Raw genomic sequence first — 27535 nt, forward strand, 5'->3', positions numbered from 1 at the left:
ATGAGAGCACAGAACAGGCTAGCTAATGTTTTACGCTAATTGAAGCCCACAGGAGCTAATTGTAGAGGATGATGCAACACTGTCATTATGTCATTACTCATAAACAGTGTTGGACGAGCTACTTTCAAAATGCAATGTATTACATTACTAGTTACCTTCATTTTAAAGTTATATACTACGTTACAATATTACTGTCTGTGTAGAGTAATACATTACTTATTACGCTACTTTTTAGTTACTTTCAACAAAATGCCCAAATAACCTATATAGAACAATTAACCAGCCTAGATCTTTTATAAATAAATGATTGGCCTTGGACACAGGGATGGGCAGGCAGACTAAGGATCAAAGTCTGATATATTTTAAGATAGGAATAAATATTTTTAATTGTAGGCTCAGTCAAATGAAACACAATAGACCTATACCTTGTATAATGTAGCCTGTAATGACATGACAAGACAAAAATCTCTTTTTCTATAGATCTTTTTATTTTAGTCCACAGAACAAGGAATGCATGGACATATGCGATTCAAGAATGTAAATTAAAGTGCGCTCGGAGGATTAGGCTAAATCATTAGGCCGACAAAATACAGCTCATTTCAGTCACACAGAGACTGAACAAAGAACTGATAGGCTTGGCTATATTAAACACAAGCATAGCCTGTATTAATATGGTCATGTTGGTGTGGATGGGTTCTTAAAAAAACAACAATAAACACTTCAATTTGGTCGGTAACGCGGATTGTAACGCCTTACATGACACAACTGTCGTAATATTTTATATATATAATATGTTATTAGTAACGCATTATATTACTCTGTTACCGCTAAAAGTAAACGTGTGTTCTGAGTTTGCCACCATCATGGACAAAAGGCCAACATAAAGACTCATTTTGGGTTGCCAGGTTGTCTCTAGTTGGTATTTAGCCTGCTCCAGTACGACATTTTTTGTCCTTTTAGCTCTTTGTCAAATAAAACAATACCAAGGACCTATGACCTTTGACCTTCTGGAAAACTGCTGCAGAGAACCTAAGCCAAAATTCATTTAGCAAACAAGTTATTAAATGTACAACTAATGAATTGACTCAATTTACTTTATTTTGCCTGTATAATCTACCCAGTATACTAACAAACAAGCACAAACAATTGAAACTCATTAGGAATCACTTACTGACATTCATAACTTCATATTATATGACTCATTATCCTGTAATAAAGTTATTATGTAATAAAGACTATTATTGAGGTGGGGTTTTTTTACAAGCAGGCAACCCAAAACCTGTCCTAACTGATGGCTTTTAACTGATGATAGTTTACTTTTTAAAAGGTGCCTTTTTAGAAAGTGGTCAAGGCTCAACTAACATAAAACTGTCTATACAAGGCCAATAATGAGCTCCACGTGTTGAGACCACTGTTTGAACATGAAGGCAGACAAGTTGTATATTTCAGGCTTATTCATTCTCCCCTCCTTTTTGTGTTTACTCTGTAGCACACTGAGAAGGCTTTGGGAATTTGTGGCGTCCAGAAAGCAACAACTGGTGACACAGGACCCTGTGGAGTGTGTTGGTACATGCAGAGAGAATGAGCTACAGCTGTGTGTGCTAAGGCTGTAGGAGCACTTCATTCTCACCACAGGGTCTCCCGGAGGAGGGGGTGGTGGTTGTGCGTGTATGCCAGATAAAGGGTCTTAATTATTTATAGCCACGACCATAGACTGTATGGCCACCACGCGAACAGATGAACACCCATGCCCGCAGGCGTTTACAGTCTACATTTGCATATACACAGCATTTTATGATCTGTACAGTCAGGTTTGACTCGACTGACAGTTTATTACTTTAATGTGAATTATAGGTTCCATGGTTTCGAAATACCCCAGTAATTTCATCAGTTATTGGCATGTTAGTCTAGATGAAAATCGTTTCAGTGCATTTCCAGAGAGATTTAGTAAAAGACGAATGTTTGACAATACTTCTGAGGGTAAAATAAATTCATCAAGTGAGCAACTGAAGCATTCTTTGTTTCTTTTGCTCTTCCTAGCAAGGAAATGAAGTCAGTATTGACAAGCCAGATATAATCTTTTCAAATTCTTCTATTGGAAAGGCATCAAGTACTGTAAAGTACTACAAACTAAAGATGCTGTCTCCTTTCCAGCTAACCTACATCTCTGAAAAGTCACAATTATCTTGTTGTGTTGTTGCGACATTAAGCTCAGTTCCATTCCAAGAAAGCCCTGGGAAATAAGGTGACGAACAAATCAGGTCATTTTTTCTCTCTTCTCTTTACTCCTCACCAACTGAAAAGACGAGTATGAGTATTTGCCTGAGAATTTACCTAAGCATTAGACTGTGCCCTGAGGTGACATACAGCAAGAGAATCAATACACAAGCCTAAAACCTTCAAAGGATTTAACAACTGATAAGCCATTTTAGGATAAGCAAAGAGATTAGTTTGCCTGTGGTCGAGTTTCTGTGATGTTTAGATATGCTTGAATAATACCCATACTTTCAACCTGAGTAATCTATTTGAAGTGAACTCTAAAATGTGTCGATTGATACATTCAAGGGGAGTTTTCATTTCCACGAACAAAAGCAATGATTGTATTTACTTAAAGTTTGTATGATTTAAAGACTGTTTAATGCAACTGTTACCAACATTTACACAATACAGCCTCCAGGTGTTTTATGTTCAACTTACAAAACAATGAGTCATCCCTGTATATTTAATATACACTGTCCAAGCCTGGCACAGGTTAATACATGGAGATATATTAGACAACTCTAAAAAAATAAATAAGTTTAACCTCTAAGCTTTGTGCTCACATGCTTAACTCACAGGAGTATCTGTGGATTGTCAGGTCTGCCTCTGGCTCTGTGGGATGGGGGCAGAGCAGATGCTGCGACAGGAAGTTACTAACATGGTCCAGATGTAAGGACGAGAGACCACCTCCGACACAGCTGCAAAACATGGGGGACTGCAGGCAGCAACTGCAGAAACAGGCAGGGTCCCTGTGTTGAAGAAAGTTTAATGAAGACATTTGTTTGTGTAACTTTTAAGATAAATATGAACAGACTGAGACTTTGACTTGTCCCTGTTTTCATTGAGTCTGTACTTGCTCACAAGAAGTACAAAACTAAATGTTTTGTTCAATAAGTCAATTTAAAGGCATATACATCATATTCAAGAGTTCAAAAAGATATTCTACATGTTTAATATTTTTTTTAACTCATTCACCTAAGGAATAGTTCAACATGTGCCCTCTTGTGTTTGAAATGATGTAGTGCAACAAAGGGGTTATTTTGACAACAGTGCTTTTTTTATTAAGTAGGCAGGAATTTGAAATCCAAGGTCAACACTGGAAATGACCAAAACTACAAAAGTATTTGTTCAGATGCAGTTTTTTGAGTTATAAACAAAGCAACACTTTTTCAGACAACAATATCTGCATGATGTTCCTGCTGGGATTGATAAGAGAAAAACAAAAACTCAAGACAGAGAAGACTGGCAGAACTAATTTACCATAACTACATAAAAGGCACCAATCAAGCGTACAAAAGAGAAGACAAAATAAAATTGCTCAACAGGACCTCTGCCTCCACAGGGGTCGTTTTAAAGGCCTTTTTCTTTGTGTTGTTTGGTATTCCATTAGTAGAGTTTCCGCTGTCTGGACTGCAGGCCTCCAGGGGGGCTGCATCCACCTCTGAGCAAAGTGAGGGACTTTTATGTCCCTCCCTTGTCTGCAGTTTATTTTACAGTCCATTAAAGAAAGTCACTAATCCTCATCTTCCTCTTCGTCAATTAAGACCATCTTCCGTCTACGCTTCACAGGTGCAGAGATATCCTCCCTGTCGGAATCCACATCGCCGTTGGGGTCTATTTTCACTGCAGTGGTGGAGTCTTCCTCTGTAAAGACAGTACAGTGTGAGCCATAATGCTGCAGTACAGTCATGCTTACACTATTGTCAGAGGCTTGTTACTGATACTGGACTGCTGTTGTTAAACTTGGCATGAAATAAGGAGTGACAACCTAAACCCAACTTTTTACTTTTACAAGTTTTATGGCTTAGTTCCCAGTTAGATATGATCAAACTAACACATTAAAACTGTAAAATACCATTGTCCTCATCATCGTCCAGCACTCTGCTTCTGCTTCTTTTAGTTGAGGTCTTCTCCTGGGACCTGATGTTAACAGGAATAGATGAAGAATTAAGAGTATGTAGAATTAAAAATAGACATTTCTCAGCTGTGGTCGGGCTGAACAGATAAGCAACAAACAGGGCAATACCTCACCTCTCAGTTGTAATGTCTGTGTCCTCAACAGGAGTGAAATCTGACACAGGAGCTGAAAACAATTAACAAGATCATTTTATTCCTTGACTCATCTTTGATTAGCAGCAGATTTAAGCTAACTGGTGCAAAATGTTGCATCTTAAAATGCTAACCTAAAAAGTGTCCCACTACTTATTCCTGCAGTGGCTTCTCAATCCACTTCTAAAGCAGTTTAACTATTTTTTAAGGCTGGCATAACAGAGGAAACGTATTACTTGATTTTTATACATGCGATTTTCACCTTTTATGTTCCTTATGTCCACAATTTGAGATTTACAATCAAAATCACATTGATGTTCCATTACAAAGTGAAAACAACACTCGACTGAGAACATTTCCTTTGCAGTGGATTTATATTATATTCTGATGAAAATTATGCTAAATCATCGACTTTCTACATTTAAAAATATTCAATACCCCATTCTTTGCTTCTAGATTAGTTAAAACAGGCTATAAAAGAGGCACGTTTTAAGTGCACCATGTAACTTAACACATACCTACATGACAAAAGCTGTAATTAACAGCTGTCATCTGAGACAGAACATGAAACTCCCGCATATTCTGTACCTGTTTGTTCTGAGGTGTGCTGTTTCCTCTTGCGTGCGAGCAGCAAAGCTCTCAGAGCATGAGTTCTCTGTTCACTGGAGACCTCCTCCTCCTCCTCCTGCTGCTGCTCCTCCTCCTGGGACTCTACAGTTGGACTCCTGGAGCCGTCTTGCTCCTCGTCTCCTTTAGGTTCTTCCTCTCTTGGACTAAGAGCAGCAGCTGCACTCCGGAGCTGGGATGCACTGATCTTTGCTGTGATCCTCCAAAATGTCTCCTGGTTACAGAACAGTAATAAATGCATTTAATGTATATGAAAGTGTCCGCTGCTTAGTATTTAACATTTTATGTGTGTAGTATTTTATGTTATTTAAAACATTTTTTTGCATACTTTAAAACACCAACTTGTTCTCAAACAAATGCACAAAAGAGCAAAACTATGGGTTGTAATTAGACTGACGTGAAAATATTCTGTAGTAAAATATTGCACAAAAGAAACACACCTGTTCATTTGCAGGTGCTCGTATTCCCAGTTTGCGCAACAGTTTCCGGAAGCTCTTGTTCTCCATGGCTTCCTCATTTGCCTCCGTCAGAGGAACAAGTGGCACTGCCTGGGAGACACCTGGTGAATGGACCACAAGTTTCATTAACAGACCTAATAGCACTAATATAATATGTTTTTCACACAGGCTGTAACTTCCCTGAGAGGCTAAACCATAAGCAAAAGAATAAAAAAATTAAATTATTCAAATGAAGTGGTTATAATCTTACCATCCTCTTCACGGTCCTCTGCTGTTCTGTTTAGACAATTCTGTAGCCACAACATTGGTCCAGACAAGCCTGTTATTAAAAAACAAAAGCATGAAGGTAATCCTAAAGGTTCATAATGGAAACTCACATAGCATCAGTGTCTTTAAATCTTTGATTTCATTTAACAAAAAGAGACTGATATTACTTTGAAACTGTCTCACCTTCCTGTTGCAGAGCATACACCATGGAGCCTATATCAGCTCTCCTCTCTACTGGGGAGTGCAGGCTTTGGCTCCTCCTTCCTCCATTTTGTGATTTTTCCCTTTCTTGCTCTTCTTCTTCTTCTTCCTCCTCCTCTTCCTCGCTCTCTTCAGACTCATCCTCTTCCTCATCTTCATCATCTCTGTCCATAGGATTATCTGGGAATCCTTGTGTTAGTCCTTCTAGGAACTCTTCTTCAGTCTGTGAAAGAAATACAGGGCCATTTATTGTAGAGACACCATTTCTTAAAATATAATTTATTATACATTTTGTTTTTTATTTAGATGAATCAACTTTACCATTCCTTCTCCAGATCTCTTCCCCTGAGTGCTGCGACTCCTCTTCTTATAAAGCTCTCGTCTCTCCGACACCAAGCCCATACTGAGCATCTTGTCCACCACGCGTGCACGGGACCGTTTGGCTGTGAGCTTCTTCAGGATGTTACCCAACACATCTGTAACAAAATACAGTTTATCACAAAAAAGAATAACCATACAAACCACAAAGTGTCCCTTAGACTACTGTTGTACAAGGACGGAAGCTGAGGACAGAGGTGAAAAGGCTGCTTCGCTTTCCGCTCATGCACCACACAATATTAATATGGTGTCTGGTACCGTCAGAGTCTTTGTACTCCTCGAAGAGCATCTCCAACTCCTGCTCCTGCTCCTCAGTCCAAAGAACAATCCGAGTTCCTTTCCTTTTGGAAAAGAAAACAAATTTCAATAAGATTTTCTGAAGATATGAAGTGTAAAAAGCCATTCTGCAATATACAGTCGTGGTCAAAGGGATTTTCTTCCTACTTCATTTACTTCCTTCAGAGCACCAGATCCACTGGCAGCCAAACAGCCCCACAACATAATACTACCACCACCATGCTTGACAGTAGGTATGTTATTCTTGGGGTTAAAGGCCTCATCTTCTCGCCTCAAAACATACTGCCAGTCATTGTGGCCAAACAACTCAACTTTTGATTCATCCAACCACAGAACTTATCACTAGGATATTTTTTTCTTTGCCCATGTGATCAGCAGAAGTCAAGCTTTAAGGTGTCGTTTCTGGAGCACGTGCTTCTTTCTAGCACGGCAGCCTCTCTAAACAACTGTTTAGTCCCAATCCCTTGAGTTCTCTTCACAATGTGTGAGTGGAAATGCTCTTACTTTCACTATTAAACATAGCCATGAGTTCTACTGTTGATCTTTTTACGATTTGATTTCACCAAATGTTTAACGTGATCTCCGATCACGATCATTCAAGATTTTTTTCTGACCATATTTCTTCCTCGAAGATGATGGTTCACCACTATCCTTCCAAGTTTAATAATGCGTTGGACCGTTCCTTACCCAATTTTAGTTGTTTCAGCAATCTCCCTAGTTGTTTTCTTTGCATGATGCAGGCAAATAATTTGACCCTTCTGAAACAGAGTATCATCTTTTCCACGACCACAGGACATGTCTTCCCACATGGTTGTTTAAGAAATGAGAAGCTACTCACTGCATCAGTTAGGGTTAAATAACTTGTTGCCAGTTGAAACATATTGATCACTGCAGTAATTATCCAATGGAAGGTTCTTACCTATTTACTTAGTTAAATACAGGTGTTGACTTTTTTTTTGGGCCAGGCAGTGTATGTAAACTTTTGACCACCACTGTATCCCTCTTTATATTAACATTAATGTATCACTCATTCCATCTGGAGTACATACTTCTGCTTCTTCAGTTCCTTAGCATTATCCACCAGACCCATATGCACCAGCTGCATCACAACTTGGCGCCGATTGCGGTTGCTGTTGCTGAGTAATGGCAGCAGAGTCTCCACGATATCTGGCACTAGACAAAAGAATTCAACACTCATTACGTCTGCATGATATGGTTAAGAAAAACAAACTGCGATATGATTCACAATTAGTGGAAATGACCGTTTTTGCATCACAATTTTAAGTGAAGAACCATCATGATGATGCGGCACTTGTTGGCGTCTGTACCCATCAAACATATTTTCTTAAATTTGGAGAAAAAGATCTGTTGGCTAGGGCATTTCTGCAGCTCCATAGTGCCTCATTATAATTCTGTCAAGTTACACATTTCACTTTCATCCAAAACAGCTTCTGCAATCTGGATATTGCTCTTGATCATATTGTTATTTACATAATATTTCCACTAATTGTGCAGCACTAACAGTCAATGAAAGAAACTAGATCAAAGTAAATAGTGTGCAGCTGCATCTTGTAACTTATAAGACAACAAACAGAGAAGATGTGCAAACAACAAACAAAAACAAAGCAGACCCTCAGAATGACGATGATCCTCAAAGAGCTTGCGCAGCTCCTCTTCCTCCTCCTCAGTCCATGTTGGTTTCTTTCCCTCTCTGCCATATTAAGAAGAAATAGATGTAATCTTTCAAATTGCAGAACTCAATTTGCTCATATAATACATGTACTGGAAATGTGATTTTTTAATAAAGTATAATGTCTTACAAATTTGAATCAGTGATTTTTTTTTTCCTGTAACTTGTTAACAATAGTCACCTTTACACATACGTTAAGGTGTATTAACAATACAAAACAAAGAGCACAAACCCGTCTTTGGTGTAGCCTTCAGTCATCTCACGTGCAGCCCCCACATTTTTCCAGAACAGCAGTTCAATATATGCCTTATTGTTTTTTGCTGCCACTGAAAAGAAACGGTTCAGCACATACTTGGCAAAGGTCACCAATTCCTGGAAAGGAGAGAATAAAGGTAAGTTCCTGTGTCTAATCTGCAGCTGACCTTCACAATCACCAGAAGTTTGCACTTAATAATGTTTTTTCTCATTTCATTACTGTACCTTGTAAGCAGCTGCGGCGGGGTCACTCAGGATCTTGTTGAAGAGGTTGAAGACTGACAGCTGGTAAAGCAAGGCGTCCATTTTGAGGTTGACAGCCAAACGGTGCAGCATTCGAGCGATGCAGTGGTTTGTGTGAGGTGTGTTTTTGGAGTATGAGTTTAATAGCAGGAGGTATGGACGTACAATACTGGGGTTGGCAAACCTGCAAGGGGGTAAGATAAGAGTAATATGTCTCTTTAGGAAGGTCACAAATTTGGCACTATTTCTACTATTGCTATAACTTTTTGGTATGTTGTGGCAGGTTACAGTCTTGGACGTTAAAATTAACTGTTTTCCTCACCTCTTGATAAAGTCAAGAAAGTTGAACTCGCTTTCAGAAACCTGGACAGACTCCAACTCTTCCTCTTCCAACTCCGCTCCATCATCCTCATCCTCCATCACAGGCTCAGGAGGAGATGACCCTGAAATTAAAAAGTTTAATTGCTTCACAGATGCTTCAGATGCTCTGATACAAGGGGGAACATAAGAATACAGTTTAAAAGCTTACTTGGCAGGTTGGCTTTCAGGATCTGCTTGAGGAGTTCTAGTTCTTCTTCAGGTTCCACATCAGCTGAACCAAACACATCCCCCTCCGGCCACACCTCCCTGAGAACGACAAGAAAATGGTAAATACTTGAATAACTAAATGTGAGTCATTAGTGTGAAGGGCTGAGTCTTGCTGACCTGGCAGCACGCAGCAGCCCCAGCGCTTCTGGTCCAAGTCGAGCCAGCAGGGCGTCCTGCACACGCACCATGGCCTCAGTCCGCTGCTCCTCAAGTGGAGTTTCAGATGTGGCATCAAATGGCACGATGCTTTCAGTTAAAGCCTCTGACAGCTACACACAGAAGACAGAGAGGTGGTGTTCAATATGAAAATGTGGCCTTTAGAGAGCATCCTCATTGCGAAGAAGCTCTTTGAAGCCACACGCTCTTGTGCAACACTGTTCTGCCCTCTGACGATGCATGCTTACTGCTGCCCCCTTGAGGTTGATTCTCACACTGACCTGAAACCCTGTGGCCTTCAGCTCTTCCTCCACAACCTTCCAGGTCTCTTCCAGGGCCTCTGGACTAGTGTCTGGGGCTGAGGACTTTCTTTCACCTCGAGACCTTTTCCGTTTCACCTTCTTCTTCTGCAGAGTTAACAGAACAAGATATTAATATTTTGAGCAGACACTAATGACAAGAATTTACAAGCACTACAAATTGAGCAGAAGAACTTACCTGAACCATCAAGTTTTTGCGACCTTGGCAGAAGTGTTCCAACATGCGCAAAAAGAGATGAGTTGACTCCACCAAGTCTTTGAGGTAGGACTGAGGCTGGCTGGTTTCATCATACTTCCTCAGCAATGTCAGGAAAATCTCTCTGTACTCCATCAGGTAAAATATGTTACCTAGAAGTGAGATAAATACAGAAGATGAGGCAACTAGCACTGCAACTACACACAATGCCTTTTCATATTTCCAACTTCAAACAAGATTTACCAACATTATTATTGTCTTGATAGTATATCTACAAACTCGCATACATTAAGCAATGATGAGAGCATGTGTATGCTTATGCTCCATTTGAGCTTATAATATAAATATATAATTCAAATTTTATAGCTGAAAGAAAAAGGTCTGGCTGAACAAGAGCTGTTAGCATCTTACTTTTAATGACACTGGAACTCTGACGGATGCTTTCATCCTGTGAGCGGTCCATCTCGTTCACAGTTAGCAGCAGTTCCTGATACGCCTTCAGAGCCAGATGCATCCTAAATAGAAAATGTGATAATCAGTCTGGGACCAACAGAGGGATTTGACAGTTTTTTATATTAAGCTGCTTTCTAATGATCTTCGTACCTGCGTGACCAGGACGTGGCCTCTTTCTTGTCTGTGAGGATCATCTCATAGTAGTTGGTGATGTTGCGCTCAATAAAATGGAAAGCACGGATGGACATGGTCTCAGAAACCAAGTCAGCGCGGAAACCGTTGCCACGGTTGAAGGCCATGAAGAAGCTCAGCGCCCAGAGGTAGTACGTCTCGTCATGCTGCTGAGTTTGTTCTCGAATAAGACTTTCCTGCAGAGGAGACAAGTAGAGTTTTGAGCCTCGTAGAACTTAAGAACCATTTATTTTAAGAGTCACCTATTCCACATAAATGAATCAGACATCCTCAAGATTTTTTATGTAATTTAATCTTATGTAAGAAATTTAAATTTTAGGTCTTTCTGTAAATGGACTGCTTTTGTTTGCCCTTTCTCTTGCTCCATATAATATTGATTAAAGTATCTTGTAAAGCTTGCTTAACTTTACTACATCTCTTGTTGTTTATTCATGATCTTATTAAAATGTGTTATGATTAAGTAGATGTAGTAATGACGGATTGATGATCTGGTATGTATACTACTCACCAAGAGTTAAAAAGGGTCAATTTTATATTGGGTTTGTGAGTCTAAACAACAAAACATTAGTCATCAATGTGACAGCAGCTGACCTTGACAAGGTACATGAGGCGATTATAGCAGTTCTCCAGGAAGTCCACACAAAACTCTCGCAGGAAGAGTCGAACATTTAAGGCTGAGCGACGTTTGTCCTTGCACTCCTGAGCCTGTCGATTCCTCTTGGGAACACGTCTCACTGCTTTTCCTGTGTCATGAGTGTAATTTTTGAACTAAAGAGAGATCAGAGATTTGTATTAAAATTATTTTGCAAGCACTGTGCGCTTGCCTTGTATTACAGATGAGCTGCAGAAGTTCATTACTCACATTATTGACTTTTCTGTGATAAATCACATCTTTGTCTGCAATTGACTTGAGGCCTTGAACAACAAAGGACCCTCCAAAGCGAGAGTGTCTGAAAGAAAAACATCAACACAAACAAACAGAACAGAAAATACATTTATTTTTCAAGCTCCAGTAATTCAAACAAGCCATGTACAGGTTGAGTTCCCTCTGCTGCAACCCAAACCCAGGTTCAATCAAGCCAACTCAGCAAGTAAGTGATATATACAAAGTACATGACTGACAGCTATGACACTGGCTGTACATCAGCTCTATTGTACCTGGTTCCTCTCTGAAATGTGCGAGAACGTTTCGCTGCGTGCTCCTTCTCCCTCAGTGCCTCCAGCTCCTGAGAGTCTCTCTGCTTCTCTTCTGCCGAACGAGCCTGACCGGCGCTCACCAAAGCTTCAGGTGTCTGTAAATAAAGAATAGGAGCTCAAACACAGAACAGCTGGACATCTACATATATATGTATACACCTGCAAAGGATTCTTCAGTCTAACCTGGTCTCTGAACATGAGGGAGATTATTTCCAACACATGCATGCTCCACTGCTGCTCACTCTGCGCTGATGCCAAAAACTTAACCAGGTCATCGAAGCCGCTCATGTGAATGGCCCATAGCAGCCTATCATGGACACTGGCATCATCATCCACTTTCTAAAGGAGAGACAAAGATGAGGGGAGAAGTACAGAGTAAAGAGTAAATGAAAGAGTTTTCTAATAAAGGACAGAATTTGCTTTGTCTCTTATATGAACACATTCATGTTAAAATCAGACCTTCTCTTCACAGGGGTCCGCAGGTACATGAAGCACATTCCTGACCAGCAGAAGAATCCTCTCTATCAGTAGGGTATCCTCCTCCTGTCTCTGCTCCCAGTCCTGACAGACAAGCAGGGTGAGGAGGGACAGACAGGAAACACACAGATAAGCACAACCATTTTACTCAAATAATATGGGAAACAGGTGATTTGAGGTGTTTGTTTGAAACACTCACCAGCTGGAGAAGGTTGTATAATATCTCGCTTAAAATGCCAAACACCCTCTCACTGGCAAATGCCTGAAAATAAAAGAACTCATTATTGTAAAATAAAATACTGTTTGAACATGAAATACAGCTGTTATTACAGTAATGGAAGTACTTATCCAACCCATAAATATTCACTAAATTCACATGATTACAAATAGAAAATGTAAACTGAAAAATGTGAAAAAGTGTGTTTATATTAAGATCGTGATACCTCTTTATAGGCTTGTAAATGAGCGGTCACTTCCAAAAAGTGATGTCTAAACACAGGGTCATCAGGGACTTTACCGAAGCAAAGCATGGAAGGCTGAGTGAGGTTGACCATGAGCCTGAGAAAAAAACAGACAAGAGTCATATAAGCAACAATTTAAAATAGCACATTTCTATGTTTCATTTCTATCATTCATCTATGATTTAATGACAATGTGTTTGATGAAATAATACTTAGTACCAGTATATCAATCATGTATCACAATATTGAAATTTGTGTATCAAATAATCCACTTCTGAACACCATATTGTGATGTATTAATAAACTGATTATTAGGCACACCCATATTATAAATATTTTAAAGATACATTTTAAGTTCAAGTGAGAAGTTTCATTTAAGGTTTTATACCTAATGCAGGCATCAAATAAGGGCTTGTCCTGTCCATGCTGAATGATAATAGGAAGAAGGTCATTCTGCACAATCTGTCCTGCACCCAGCTGCTGGCGGACGTCACGGGTGTCATCTTCATGTCGTAAATACCTGATCAAGTCTTTTACGCTCTCTGCAACACAGACACAAAGGACAAAACAGATGCTTCTCTGTTCTTAATCTATGACATTTATATACTTCTCTTCCTTCCCATGAAGCAGGAAAGTCATACATGTATTATGATAACAAAACATTAATCACATTGTAAAAAACACTCACCTAAGCAGTCAGCTTCCTTGTGGTAGATGTCTCCCTCTAGATAGCCAAGAGCGCTGCACGTTGCCAAAAGCTCACAATTCATCTTGAAAAAGTCCTTAGACTATCAGCCAACCTGAAGATGGAGTTTCAGTCTAATCAGCCATGCAGTAGGATATAGAAAGACTAACAGATCAAGGTCATCGAAACGTTGAATTGAATTTAAAGTTTTGTATCAATTAATGGTTTTCATAATATCCCAGTAATATTGGAGATTGACATTTATCAGTCATGCACTGTTACCATCAGCACGTTGAAACACTGTTTTAAAAACAATTTGATCACAATTTCTTTGCATGTGCAGTGATTTAAACAAGTAAAACAGTTATCTGCATCTTTATTGCTGTTTACAGTCATATACATTATGTGTTAATAAATCAAATGAAATCACTGGGTGCACCTAAGTTTTGTGCTGGTGCAACTAAATGAATAAATGAAGCCTATCAGTGCAACCCGTGTGTAAAGTTAGTCTGGAGCCCTTTGAATGTATTATGAACTTCAGATTGTGTGCTTTTTCTTTAGGACAATTTCAATGTAATTAATTAATAAAGTTATTTGCTAATGAAGGTGGACCTACACATGACATGTAAACTTAGAAGCAGCTCGTACAGTAGAGGGGTCCTTTCTATTTGCATTATCATCATTTTTGGCATTACACTACTGTCACTCACCACACTATTAACATTACATGTGAATCCTACCTAATGTAAGGTAACAATATCACACTCAGGAGTTTTCCTGGGTTTATATCAGCCACGGTGTCCGGTTAGCTAGCTGACCCACAAAGGACGGTCCTCCTCCACACATTGCTAATGTTGTGTAGCCAGGACAGTTAGCTTCGGTGTGTTGCAGACTGACCGCGAAATGACTTCAGTTTCGGTGCAGACAAAGAAAAACAACACAGACTGACTTACCTAATCGATAAATCGGTGTTACCATCGAGGTGTCGTGTTCAGTAAGCGATGGTTTATAAAGTTAAGTTAAGTTATGAGTACGGCGGTTACAGTCTGCTGTCAAAGCGGTCGAGTCTCGCGCCAAGACAGCGAGCGAACACTCAGAGCGGATGTAGAATGTCGCCCGGGGCGTCTTTTTGCCCTGAGCTTTGCTTCTAAGGCAGCACCTTCCCAGTTTTAGCTACTCAACAAACTCGAAACTAATCAGAATAAATAAAATTGCTGTGTCAGGACGAGGCTAAAAAGCTAAACTCTAGCCATGGTTGAGGTTTGGATGTGCCAAACCTTGAGAATTTAGAGGAATACACTTGCAGTTGGGATGAAGTGTCGCCTGAGAGGTTGTACTTAGGGCATTAGGCGGAGATATAAAGAAGTCCCTCCTACTACTAAAAAACATAATGAACCTGTGTGAAGCTAATTTGTCTCCTTGACAAATTAATTGTACTATCTATAATTTTCTGATAAGGTTTATTGAAAAAAAGTCTTTGATCCACGTTATGCAACCATGTTATGACACCATACTGAATAATTTCCCTTCAGTTACTTGAAGAAAGCATCAAAAACATTGCTACCACAGGTGAAGACCTTCGGCAGGCTGCTGGACAATTAAGGCCAAAGAGAAGAGAAGCACTTCAAAGGTAGGAAATACATTTTAGCTAACCCAGTTTCCTAAATTAACCATGTGTTGTATTTACAAACACATTGAAGTACAAGTTGTTCACTACTGGGTTGAAGGGGACTGTTTTCCCTTCATACTTTGCATCTATTATTTGTTCAAACACACAATATTATAGTAATTCCCTCGCCCCCTTCCCTGCTTCCTAATGTGAACTTGATAGTTCATGCAAACCACTGATCTTAACTTATTTCTTTACAAGAACAAGGTGCTCTTGGACATAAAGTACAGATTATAGACGGCTTAAAGAAAACAGGAAATTAGTAAAAACTCCGAAAACACTCTTGTAGTACATTCATAATGAGAAATGTGGACAGACAGTGCAGATTGGCTCTAATTAAGTTTATTTGCACTTACATATTCATTCATCAGTCGTGCCAGATACACACAGCATTGCAAAGCACATTCAGCAAGTCTTTTCAGTTGGTTACAGTCTTATTTTAAGTGTCAACACTTCCTGTGCGTAACATGTTTATTAATGATCCATGTCTCTGGAAATCTGTTGGTTTGCACAATAACAGGATAGCAAAGCTTTTAAAACAAATGCAAAAAAGTTAGTTTATTATCAGTCTGTCTTTTTAAGGTAGGTTGGCTGAAGGGCAGTGTCTAAAGTTTTGTTAGTAAGTCATGTCTACGACACAAACCACTAAAATTCTGCATTTAAACCAGCTGTTTTAGCCTGTAGTGGAAAACTCTGCTACAAACACATGGTCGTCTAAGGTTTTTACGGGATTGCACTGTAAATCAAGGCCTCAAGTGGTGTGTTAATAAAGTGGTCTTGCTGAGTTCTATAGGTGGGAGGCTAAAATAGCACCAAAGTGACACTGTCTAAAGGGATTCATTCAACATCGCATCTATACTGAGAGACTGTCTGCTAGACAATAAAACACATAACTAGTGGGAATGAGAACTATATAGATCAGACTTTGTTTTTTTTTCTGTTTTTGTTCCCCCTTGTTGTTCTGGCCTTCACATTTTTAATCATTTTTTTATCTACTCATCATCCTTGTCGTTTCTATCAGAGTCTCTCTCCTTCTCCCTCCTGGATTCCTTCACCACCTGTTGGAAAACAAAGTTCAATTAGTTCAAATTCACTTTTTGTGGTGTAAGTAAACAGAGTTGTTATGTTTCTCACACTTTCCATAATGCAAATGAAGTCATTCTCCTTTTTTTTTGCATTTTATCATGCCATTTTGGTATAAATCATTGTACCTCTCCATCTCTAGTCTCAACAGTCTTAATCACCACAGTCTTCTTGGTCTGGGTGCCAGGGGTCTGTTCATAGTCTGTGAAAAGTCACATTAAAGCGCTTGTAAGACTTTTACATTCAGAGTAAAGAGTTTTTTATGTTATCAATTTCAGCAGCTGAATTATAATTGTTATGCTAAAGATTGGACTGTTAAGATAACTGCCAATACAATCCATAGCTTTGTCAATTTACGTTTAGATTCTGAGTCAATTTAGGATGAATTCAGCAACTTTGCAGACAAGTTTTGTTGCCAACTGCAACCATGAAGTGTTTTTAAATTTGCTACAACTCTGATTCGCGCCTGCTACTTGCTTCTCCATAACAACGACAGCAGAGTCTCATGAATATTGAAGTATTTAGAGCCACCTTCCATACCAAACTGACATAAAACTAATTTCACAAAAATGAAGTTGGAACAATAAAAAATTAAGGCTATAACATGAACCTACGGATTGTTAAATTATCCAGGAGAGTCCCTCATGGGGCTATAACTTAAAGAAGAATTTAAGATGGGAGCGCAGAATGGGAAAATAAACACTTCCAGAACCAGTGGTTCTCATACTTCATAACTCTGTAACTAAAGGTAAAAGAGATCCCTGAGTACAGTCATGTTATATTGGATCTTGTACAAAGAGAAGTATAACTTACCTCGGTCACCAAAGTGGTTGCTCATGCCAAGATTGATGATGGGAACAGTAATCCTAAACAGGGAATAAAAAAAATGGGTGTTATAATGGTATTTGTAACAATGAGTAATTTGCTTTGCTTGAAACATAAATCAAAATTAGAACTGGCTTGATTCGCCAAGTGTACATTTACAAGGAATTTGACTCCTGTTTTTCATTGCTCTCAATGTATTTACAGGAATAGACATAACAGCTAAGAACAGGGCAACAAACACTGAACAGGTACAGGTAAAGAATGGCAGGGAACTATTGTACTATTAGCAATTTATGTGCACCTTTCATGCATGTTTTTTAAGTTTGTTAGACTACTGGATTATCTGGAGAACCCTGACATCAATGCCATATGAAGAGGCTTTAGGATTGAGTTTTGGTTGTTTTTGCTGTGAGGTGACAAATCTTCCACTTACTGCCAATCTTGCCTCTAATCAAGAGAGAAGCGTAGAGTGATAAAACAAAAAAAAGATCCTGTAAAAACAGCAAACATTTGTTTTACATTGTAAGTTTTCCCTCACCTGCTCTCCTCCCCCTCCAGCAGTTTACGGTAAGTAGCAATCTCAATGTCTAGGGCCATTTTGACATTGAGGAGGTCCTGGTACTCCCGAAGGTGGCGAGCCATCTCCTCTTTCAGGTGGCGGATCTCCTCCTCCAGCCTGGTTACGTTGTCTTGGTAGTTGCCAATCTCATTGCCAAATTGGTCCTCCATGTCACGCATCTGCCTCAGCAGAGCTTCGTTCTGAAAACATACAATGCAATTAGAGAATGCAATGTGTATAATGATATAGATTTATTTTAGACTAATGACTTGTGATGTTTGGCCTCACAGTGTTCTTCAGTGCATCAACTTCACAGTTGAGAGACTGAATCTGCCTCCTGGACTCATTGGCCTCCTGCTTGGCCTGCCTCAGAGAATCAGTGCTGCGCTTCGCAGATTCAGTCAGGTCAGCAAACTGTGGGAACAAAAGAGGAAGCACAAAAGGATGAATATGTTTTTGCACTGAAAGTTCATATGTGGCTGTCGGTGTGTGTCTGCTCACCTTGGACTTGTACCAATCCTCAGATTCTTGCATGTTCTTCAGGGCAATGGTCTCATACTGGGCCCTGATGTCCCTCAGCGCACCAGTCAGGTCGGGCCTGGCGGTGCTGTCCACCTCCATCTTTAGCTGCTGAGTCTGGACGCTCACTTGTACCTCCTGGATTTCCTGATAATTCCAAGATATAAACAAATATGTCAGTAACACGAAACTGCTATGAAAAAAATTAACCATTTCTTGTTAGGAGCCAGTTGGCATCCTCCAGGGTTCAGTTTTAGGACCCCTACTACTTTCAATACAAAGATAAATTTAATCTTTGCATTGCAAATGACACTTTACTTTTTTATTTTCCTCCTCCTGAAACTCAATGAAATGAAATGAAACAGTAGTCTGTTTTAAAAATTCAGACTAAAGTTAAAGATTTTCATTTTATCTGACATCATGTTACTTAGTTGTTAAAAATGGCAGTGGTGTCCACCTATTCATGTTTTTAACCTAAACATACAATTTAAATCATCTGTAGAGAACAAGTTGAAGCGTCCAGCACATAAAATGTACTTTTTCTGGGATAACCTCATTGCAGTCAAATGTCCACTATCACTTAATCTAAATATCAATTAGGAGTCAGTTGCTTAGTATATATATGCATTCAAAGGTTGAGTATTACCATTATAGGTCTCTAGATAACACATTGAGATACGTGACTCCAGTGCACAGTGCAGAGGAGGTAGCATCACTTACCTCATCATGGAGCTTCTTAAGGAATTCAATCTCATCCATCAGAGACTCTATCTTCCTCTCCAGCTCCAGACGGGACAGTGTGGCATCATCCACATCCTATTTTTTATATGAAACAAACATAATTTGATGTTATGTTGACATAATTGCAAAATGTCATCCATTACTGAAAACATCATTATCATAAACATCATTTTTACAATTATATTAGAGATATAATGAGATAATATTTCCATAAACTGTTATGATTATAAGATTATGATAACAATTGACAGATTTATTCTAAATTTCATCTATTTTTTATGTTTTAAAAATCCCATTAAGAACTCCCTTTAGTGTATAGAAATGTTTGGGTTATGATGAGGTACAAACACTTTCTATATTCAAGAAGAGAGTTTAAAAATGTAAACTCCATCTTATAATTCACATTTTTTAAGAAGAAAATACAGTTATTATAAACATAGCCATTAGTAAGTGTTTCAATTGTATAAATTATTTGCAGCTTTAGGGAGCATTTTGTCCATTTTGTCCTGTTATACAAGCCTGAGGACACTGTAACCAATACGGTAATCATGGTCCCGTGAGCCGAGTGTTTACCTTGCGGAAGGCCACCAAGTTATTCTCAGCATCTGCCCTCTTCTGGGCTTCTTCATCCAACCTTGAGGACAAAAACAAGACATAATATTTCAAATAAGGCACAGGTTTCCTTGAGATTGCAAGAATCCCCTCTTTACAGATGGAAAAGAGAGATGAGATCTTGATGAATTTGTCTAAGAACACCCTTCCTGTCTGAGGTTACACCGGGGCACCAGCTGGCAAAAAGCTTTCTGGATCAATTTGTTAATTCACTGTCCTGTAAAAGGGGTTTGGGAGAGCACCCGGTGGGATCAGCAGCTGCTCCTTTCAACTAATGTGGTTTCTCTAGGGTTCAATAAGGTCATCTGCACACACTCAATAAGGTTATGTACACACACTTCCCTTCTCTTTAAGGATTTCCAAGGATCATTTAGCTTTTGTACATAGATGGGACAAAAGCTGGGAGTGACATTTACAGGGCAGCTATGTAGAATCTGCGCTATTTGGGATTTAATTTAGCAAACAGAGACATTTTTTGGACTGCCTTCAGCTGAAATGTCATTTGATGCTCCTATAAAAACTAGCAAAATGAAAATGAAACTCAGTTAAAATTCATGAGTCACTGTGGTGAATCATCACAAATTATATAACGATGTTGTACAATGCGTTTGCTCATCCTGCTAAAAGTTTCTGACTGATGGGCTGTCTGTGTGGTCGATGATGTCTGGATGTGAATGTGAATCCAGGTCCATCCGCCCTGTCAGACAGAAGTCATGCCCCGACTGGACATAAAGTAGATTAGTGGAGAAAGCATCACATAGTGGGCCCTACTTCCTCATCTTTAATTCATGCTGTGTTACAGGGGTCCTTTTGTCCTAATGGGGTCTCTGGCACCATCCCATCAGCACACAGGGACACTGAAAACACACCTAATGGAGTCATTGAGTCACATTGATTTTTCCTGACGCTGTTCTCACCAGGCCTGATATCCAACCTCTCTTCCTCTGGACCCATTTCCTCTCCCTCTCTCTCCCCTCCCTGCTCCTCAGCCAGCCCCACCCTTTGTCTGCTCCATCCATCCTCCTCCTTTCTCTGCTCATGTCAATGGGTGCATGCAAAATTGTGCATGTTTTTAAAAGTCGATAACTTTGCGTTGTTTAAGGGGGAATCATTAATCGCGAAATAGTGATGGGAATTAGGGCTCTTTGAGAGGATTTATGGCTCTGTTCCTTTCCGAAATCCAATCAAACAAATGGCTCATCAAATTTTTTTGGGGTTTTACTAGGTTTATCTACAAAATAACCACTACCATAATGAAATGATTATATGATGATAGGGCAAGATTTGGAGTCGGTTTAGCAACACTAAACTACTCTTATGGCCAGATATAGCGTCACTAAGCTGCACTGTAAACATTGCACAAGGTGACACAATAATGCTTTGCTTTGTCAGTGAATTTACTACTACCTCTGTACGAAATGTGTGATGTAATTAAAGTTGTCTTGTCTTGAATGCTTTTAATATTAACACTGTTTGCGTAATAGGGAGCTGATTTAAGGCCGGCAATTAATTGATCTCATCAAGTAACCCTCAGTCAGTTTCGGATCGTTCACAGTTGAACATCACTGTCATCGAACACTTCCTTTTTTAATTTGGCATTAGTAACTTTGTCATAGTTTTTCGTGGGTCACTTTGTTGTCAGGTACTGGGGCTCTTCTCCTTTGATTTATGTCCTGCCCATACATTGAAACACTCTTCTGTTTAAAATGCGGGGCGGTGTGCTGTATCATGCTGCTGCTCTGTGGTGTCCATGTGTACTGTTGTGCCACGCCCTACACCACCATCACTACTGGAGTCAAGTTGCAGCCACCCAGGGACTATCTACCTTCTCTGTGCTTAAAGTGGATCATGTAGAGAATATTATAACAGTCCCGAATCATGTTTGGAGGCATTGGTGCTAAGTTGGCACAACCTATGTGACCGACAAACTCACAACGGAATTATTTGAATGAAGAGGAAAGAAAACCCTTGACTTTGTTGCGACACTATGGTTTGTTTGAATAAGATGCAACTTCCTCTGTCGCCACGTTCATTAATAGTTCTGTTTCCTTGGGACAAGTCTGGCCTGACCATTTCCTCAAACTATTACTTATTTTTTTCAATACATCTTCCAATTACCAACCTTTCAAACTAAATATCTCACATCATCACCCCTCACACAAACCATCGATCCATCTGTCTGTCGATCTATCTCAATCCCATCACTGGTCGTTTAACTGATCTTGTTACTTCATGCATCATACTTTACTTTTCTGTCTTATCATGTTGGTACCAACCTCTGCTTCATCAGGGCCAGGTCCTCAGCCAGGTTGTCCCTCTCCATTAGGTACTGGTCCCTCTCCTTTCCGATGCCATCCATCTGGCGCCGCAGCTCCCTCAGCTCCTCCTGGAAGAGGTCGGTGGCACGGTTGGGCTGACCGTGCTGCTGCTGGCCCTTGAACTGGTTGAGCTCCTGCTGCAGTGCACCATTCTGCTGCTCTAGGTAGCGCACCTTCTCGATGAAGCTGGCGAAGCGGTCGTTGAGCTCCTGCAGCTCGGCCTTCTCATTGCTGCGGGTGGTGAGGAACTCCTGGTTGATGGCTTCAGACAGGGTGAAGTCCACCTTGTCGTAGGAGAGGCGAGGGGGCTGGGTGCTGGAGCGGGAGCGCTGCTGTTGGTAGGTGGTGGCGCGGGATGAAACCACAGGTGACATTGAACGCATGTAGCGCCCTCCAGAAACGGGCATACGGGAGGACACATTGGAGTAAGAGGACATGGAGATGGGGTGTGGGCTTCCAAAGGTGCGCCTGTAGGAGGTGGAGGTATGCGTTGAGTGGCTCATGGTTGGTCTTGTTCTGTTCTTTATCGCTGTGGAAAGATCGAGAGCTGGAGGCTTGGAGATGCTCTTGAGGCAACAGGACATCAGACTGAAGAGTGCCAGGGGTTTTTATGCACACAAGCTGGCTATCCCATCATCCTCACGCCTCCCCCTCCCTCATTCCTCCTCACCCCACCCACATGAACACTTCCTTTCTCAATCACTCATCAGTATACAAGCTTTGGCCACTCCCTACTCTTTAGAGATAGACCCCGCCTCTCTCTCTGTGTGCGTGTGTGTTCTCTGTCTTACTGTCCGTCTCGAAAGGTCCACCCTTTTAACCAGAGCGCTCGGCACGAAGCCAGACTCGCTTCCACAATACTGCTTCAATTACTAAAGATGTCTCCTCACGCCCACCCCTCCTCACCCTGATTCATGCCCTCGTTGACACTTTGCAACGATTCTTACAGTGAGATTTAGTTTTGATTGTTATCTGTCCATATGATTTCTATTTAAATGATTTCACTTCAAGTAATTTTCTTAATTTTGCTATTAAATGTGTGTCAAGGATCCTGTTACCTGGTTCTCAATAAGAAACTGTGAGATTGTGGTTTTAATTGAATCACATGGATACATTGATTTGATTCTTTTCCCCCCTCCATCTGTCTCCCTTCCCCTCTCTGTCTCTCTTTCCTTTTACTGTAATGGAATACTTTATTGATATTCTGGGCGTCTGGGGTAGAGCCATGACTCTGCAGTTATTCCATCCTTTTAAAATGCACTAATCCCTGTTATAGTGAGAACTGTCAAATAACTTTGTCGGTATTTCAGCAGTGGCTTTTTGGTAAATTGATGACAGAGGTCAAAGTATAGTGACATTTGTTAGAGCAGGTTCAGGGACTCGGTGACATACCCAGCACAAATCATTGCCTATTTTATGAAGACATCATCAAAATATTTATTGTTTTGAATAGTCAGTATTCACAATATCAAATCCACAACTTTATGGCACCTTTAAATCAGAAACTAATGTTTTTTGCTCTTGACAAACTGTGCTATCTCTCTAAAAGACCTTTTTTAGACATCAAGTTTAAGTTGCTTCAGCCAGGGACCAAAAACGACTTTGCCATAAAACCATCAATAATGTATTAGTTTCCTTTTCTTTCCTGCAAGGCTGATAAACATTGAAGCACAATGACTAAAAGCTTTACTGTTAAGTTATGATACGATTGGGTTATACACTTTTACATTACAAACGCAGCTACTGAGGGGACATTAAGCCTTAACTCAGATTGACATGGCAAGCCTAAAAGCACCTTCAAATCTTTCTGCAGACTGTGTGTGTGTGTGCATGTGTGTGTAAGGTCTAAAGTAATTTTAATTGAGGTCTGCAGACAGGCTGCAATTTCATATAAAGTTGACGTAATTCTGAGCATGCTCTGTGGCGACTGGGTGTGGCACTTTGTTCCCTTTGTGTCCCCTGTGATGCTCGGTACCTTTAATCCTGTCCATTTATGCTCTCTAATATCGGATATGATACACAGCTAAATATAACATATGGTGCTGTATTTGTTTCTCTTCACACACACATATACACACTGTTACACACCAATAAGCAGCCTTTATTTTAATCTGTTCTCAGCACTTTTCCTGATTAAATTTAACTTTGGGTTCCTCTGCCTAATGGAGATCTGGTGCACAGTGTGGTTACAAAATAAAATAATCGCTTTTACTGTCTGTCATTCACAAACACACAAACACTTGATTTTCTCCGTTCTATGTCTGCATGGCTGCTGCAGAGCTCTGGCTTTCTGTGTAATAAATGGCCCATGTTAGTCTTAGCTCTGTAATCTAATCAGCCTGCTTTATGGTCAGTAACTCTCTCCACTCCCTCCATCCCCCCCTGTCTCACCCTCTCTCTGCTCAGAGCACATCTCACTTTCTAGTCTTCCACCAGATCCTGCTCCAGTCTGCCCCGATATGTCAAGGTTTCTTATCAGTGTGTAGAGAGTAAATCTGCATTTCTACACCTTAATAATCAACTTACACATCAGGCACACATCACACATACAAAAAACACACAGTTCAATGATTTTGAAGTAGACTATGTCAGTAATACTAACCTCAGCCAGATGTTACCATTAGCGATTGACCCTTCTGGTTTCTCGGAGAATTCCCGAAAGGGCCATAAATTCAATAATGCTTCTTCATCAGTATCAGGCTAGAATATCTGTTTCCAATGCCACATATTGGATTCACAGTGTGTGTGTCATGTTTCACAGCTGAACAGGAATTTACATATCTCAGTCTCATGGTAAGTAAGGAAATCAATGTTTACTGCATCTTCTCATATGAAGTTAATGTTTTGGGTGTGGTATCTGATGAGAAATCTAATCAAATTTGTGTCCGAAACAGCAATCAGCTGTGAGAGCTGCAGAGAGCTTACAACGGCATCTACAGCTGTCATTTTATATCTATTACTTTTGGTGGGTTTTTTTGACATCTAAAGTAAAAAAAGTTCATATACAATATCAAATCACTACATTAAAAGTTGGCATTGCACGGACATGTTGAAAATGTATGTTTCTTTTTCGCCTCAAGTTTGAATTTTATGTTGTCGCAACAAGATCATGTTTTGTCTTAGGGTTAGGTTTAGGGTTATGATGCCCAGTTTTGTCCCCACAAACATGGCTGGAAAATGGCACGACCTGATTGGGTTGAATCAGGAGGCAAACTGTGGTCTGGAATTTGTCTTTGACAGTGGTCTCTCGCTTAGCAGCTTTCTTACCTCCATGCCCTGGTTTGCAGAAATGTACAATGTTTGTTTTGTTTTTTTAATTTTATTTTTACAAATTTATTCTGGTGGCTGAGCTGTACCAAAACTGTCTAATTTCTACACATAGTGGCTTTATTTTGAGGTACAGAATACTACAGGTGACAGATGTTGCTGATGCTGATTGTGGGCTGCATTGAGATACCACGACATCCTTGACTGTGGTATGTTTCTGCACCATAGAGGACAGATGAAGGAAACCGTATCCTTTTTAAGATCAGTTGCTAGGGAGTTGTGAGCTATAAAGAGTCGTTCAAATTAATCAGAGCTGTGAAGCTGCTCGGGTGGTGTCACGAGGCTCACTCATCTCCAGGTTCACTGCCTGCCTTCTCTGGAGAAGAGAAGCTGATTTCTGGACCTTGGTGAGAGTTCAGCCAGTAATGCTGGTTTGCTTTGACAAGTGGTGATGATGCTGTGACCTGTTAAAGCTGCAGCTCTGAGAGGTTTGTCAGGTCCAAGATAGAGGAAAAATGGAGGCCCTCCAGTGGCGCTGCAGGGTTTTATCTTGGCGGCACTTAGCACATGTGACAGAGAGACATGTTAACGGTCCAGGATGATTAATGGCTGTGTTAGGTAATTACTGTAATGGAGCACTGCAGTGTTACACAAGTCTGTTGGAAGGATTTTAATTTAGAATACTTATGTATGTAAGTCAAGAAAGAAAGAGAGATGGACATTGCATAGCACTGCATACATGAGTAAAACCACACTGATACAAATTGGCATTAATGTCATGGCATTAAAGTTTTGTTGAGAAAGGTGCACAAAATGTATATATTTTATCTCCTATTTGCTGCTCAGATTAGTGCAATAATACAATACACTGAATTTTCAAACCTTCAAAAACAGACTTTAAGACATAATGCAACAATTATTTTTTTAACTTCAATCTGATTCAGAAATACAAACCATTTAACCAAGAGCCATCTCTTTCCTTTATATCCCATCTTTATTTCCCCTGTGTAGGCCAGGCCATAGTTTCTTCCATTAAAGATTTTTGCTGCAGTGACGTCAGCCTTTTTTTCTACACTGCAGTGTGTCATATGATGTACATGCAACTATAAGCCACTCTTTGTCAGCTCAATGCATTAAGGTAGTCTGCAGCGTCTTGATAAATCATTTTAATTGTGCAGGGAGCGGAACGTGATGGTAATATTTTTTTAGCACACTCAGCTGCAGTGTTGCTTTAACCACAGCACTTTGTGACCGCGTCTCTACCCCTTTCTACATGCCAGCGGAAAGCATGTTCATGATATGCCTGTATGTTATGGGATAATAAGGGAATACGTTTGTTGTTTATTGTGGTATAGTAAAGTAGTCTACTTTATAATGTGTGTAGGACAATTTTTTTATTGGGATGTATCGCTGTTTTATCTGAATGTTCTCTCTCTTAAATCATAGTGTAAATGTGTGATACATTTCAAAGCCTGTTTCAGTCTGTTTATTTATTCTTTGCTTTGACGGCCATCATTAAGTAATTAAAGCTGATGTGGTCTCTCTCAAAATATTACAGTTAACCATAAAGACACTGAAGTAGATTAGCCATAATGGGTGTTTAGCGGTAATGATTTAAGGTGTAACTAATTTAGTTGGATCAGTTAATTGATTTTTTTGGCCACTAGGAGGCAGCGCACTGACATTACCTTATAAATATTGTAAATATCTCAGCAATCAGTTGCATATTTACACATCCTACAGATAGGCAGCAACATTAACATTCATTTGAAGTTGTATTTCTGGTCATATGATGAACGTAAATGGTTGGTCTCCACCACCTCCTGTCAGAAATATATAATATATAATTCTCGGGCCGAAACAAAATAAAATACTGTATATACATAAAAAATGAAACATTTTCTATGTGAGCCGATTAAATATTATGGTATGATTTCAAAAGTGTATCGAATGTTCTTGTTGATGATAAGAATGAAAATCTCCTCTTCCATGCACTCTTTCATTGTTCAGGACATGAAATCAAATTAACATCACATGCAAATGAAAAGGAGATAAATATGGAAAAACAAAAATGATGATGATAAAGTTTCATTTTATTCATTTCAGGGTAGCAAACAAAATAATCTTATGTGATGTAAGTGATTTAAATTACATTGTAAAGAATTTGAATGAAAATGTGCTAACATTAATTTTCCAATTAGTTTAGTGTAAGTAGGCCACAAAAAAAGAGAATAAGCATTAGTTCCAATTAATAAAAAATACTGTAGGTCAAAATAAATATCACTTTCCTCTACAAATGCTTCAACATTTTTACACTTGACTCCGTTCCATTTCTACAAATGTTGTTGTACATGGGGCTGGTCACTTAACTTGGTACACTTAGTTCTGTTTCCATACATGGACTGGGAGTTACAATATTGCTACAGTTAAATTATTGTGTGTATAAAGGCATTGTTATAGCGGGTGCTGTACATGTTGCGCTGATGATGATAT

General features: G+C 39.7%; 2 protein-coding genes across 2 annotated transcripts; both read right to left on the minus strand.

Moving 5' to 3' along the window:
• Nucleotides 1–3302: 3302 nt before the first annotated feature.
• Nucleotides 3303–14525, minus strand: timeless (timeless circadian clock). Its single transcript, XM_073467511.1, has 30 exons — nucleotides 14403–14525; nucleotides 13453–13564; nucleotides 13153–13306; nucleotides 12747–12861; nucleotides 12503–12565; nucleotides 12286–12387; nucleotides 12010–12165; nucleotides 11788–11921; nucleotides 11492–11579; nucleotides 11221–11397; nucleotides 10588–10805; nucleotides 10396–10499; nucleotides 9967–10136; nucleotides 9750–9875; nucleotides 9430–9581; nucleotides 9254–9351; nucleotides 9047–9167; nucleotides 8707–8908; nucleotides 8459–8598; nucleotides 8168–8247; nucleotides 7586–7709; nucleotides 6498–6580; nucleotides 6183–6337; nucleotides 5844–6084; nucleotides 5644–5712; nucleotides 5376–5494; nucleotides 4897–5149; nucleotides 4291–4342; nucleotides 4115–4179; nucleotides 3303–3903 (listed from the first exon to the last, which is right to left on the minus strand). Exons 2-30 carry the CDS (start codon nucleotides 13532–13534, stop codon nucleotides 3773–3775), a joined length of 3774 nt encoding a protein of 1257 aa, XP_073323612.1. The 5' UTR covers nucleotides 13535–13564; nucleotides 14403–14525; the 3' UTR covers nucleotides 3303–3772.
• Nucleotides 14526–16110: 1585 nt separating this feature from the next.
• prph (peripherin) lies at nucleotides 16111–22278 on the minus strand. The gene is made up of 9 exons (XM_073467714.1): nucleotides 21734–22278; nucleotides 19419–19479; nucleotides 18825–18920; nucleotides 18087–18251; nucleotides 17874–17999; nucleotides 17565–17785; nucleotides 17015–17067; nucleotides 16330–16403; nucleotides 16111–16176 (listed from the first exon to the last, which is right to left on the minus strand). Exons 1-9 carry the CDS (start codon nucleotides 22276–22278, stop codon nucleotides 16111–16113), a joined length of 1407 nt encoding a protein of 468 aa, XP_073323815.1.
• Between the last annotated feature and the right edge of the window lie 5257 nt (nucleotides 22279–27535).

Source organism: Pagrus major, chromosome 6, assembly GCF_040436345.1.
Source record: "Pagrus major chromosome 6, Pma_NU_1.0".
Taxonomy (NCBI): Eukaryota; Metazoa; Chordata; class Actinopteri; order Spariformes; family Sparidae; genus Pagrus; species Pagrus major.

Bases quoted from the DNA above. Each gene is read 5' to 3' on its own strand.
- timeless (XM_073467511.1), bottom strand. From the start codon at position 13,534: ATGAATTGTGAGCTTTTGGCAACGTGCAGCGCTCTTGGCTATCTAGAG. The intron at 8,909-9,046 runs GTGAGGAAAACA...ACCCCCTTGCAG, and splicing joins TTTCTTGACTTTATCAAGAG to GTTTGCCAACCCCAGTATTG. The intron at 8,248-8,458 runs GTTTGTGCTCTT...TTAATATGGCAG, and splicing joins GAAGGCTACACCAAAGACGG to AGAGGGAAAGAAACCAACAT.
- prph (XM_073467714.1), bottom strand. From the start codon at position 22,278: ATGAGCCACTCAACGCATACCTCCACCTCCTACAGGCGCACCTTTGGA. The intron at 18,921-19,418 runs GTAAACACTCGG...TATAAAAAATAG, and splicing joins ACTTGGTGGCCTTCCGCAAG to GATGTGGATGATGCCACACT. The intron at 16,404-17,014 runs GTAAGTTATACT...GACTTTTCACAG, and splicing joins CAACCACTTTGGTGACCGAG to ACTATGAACAGACCCCTGGC.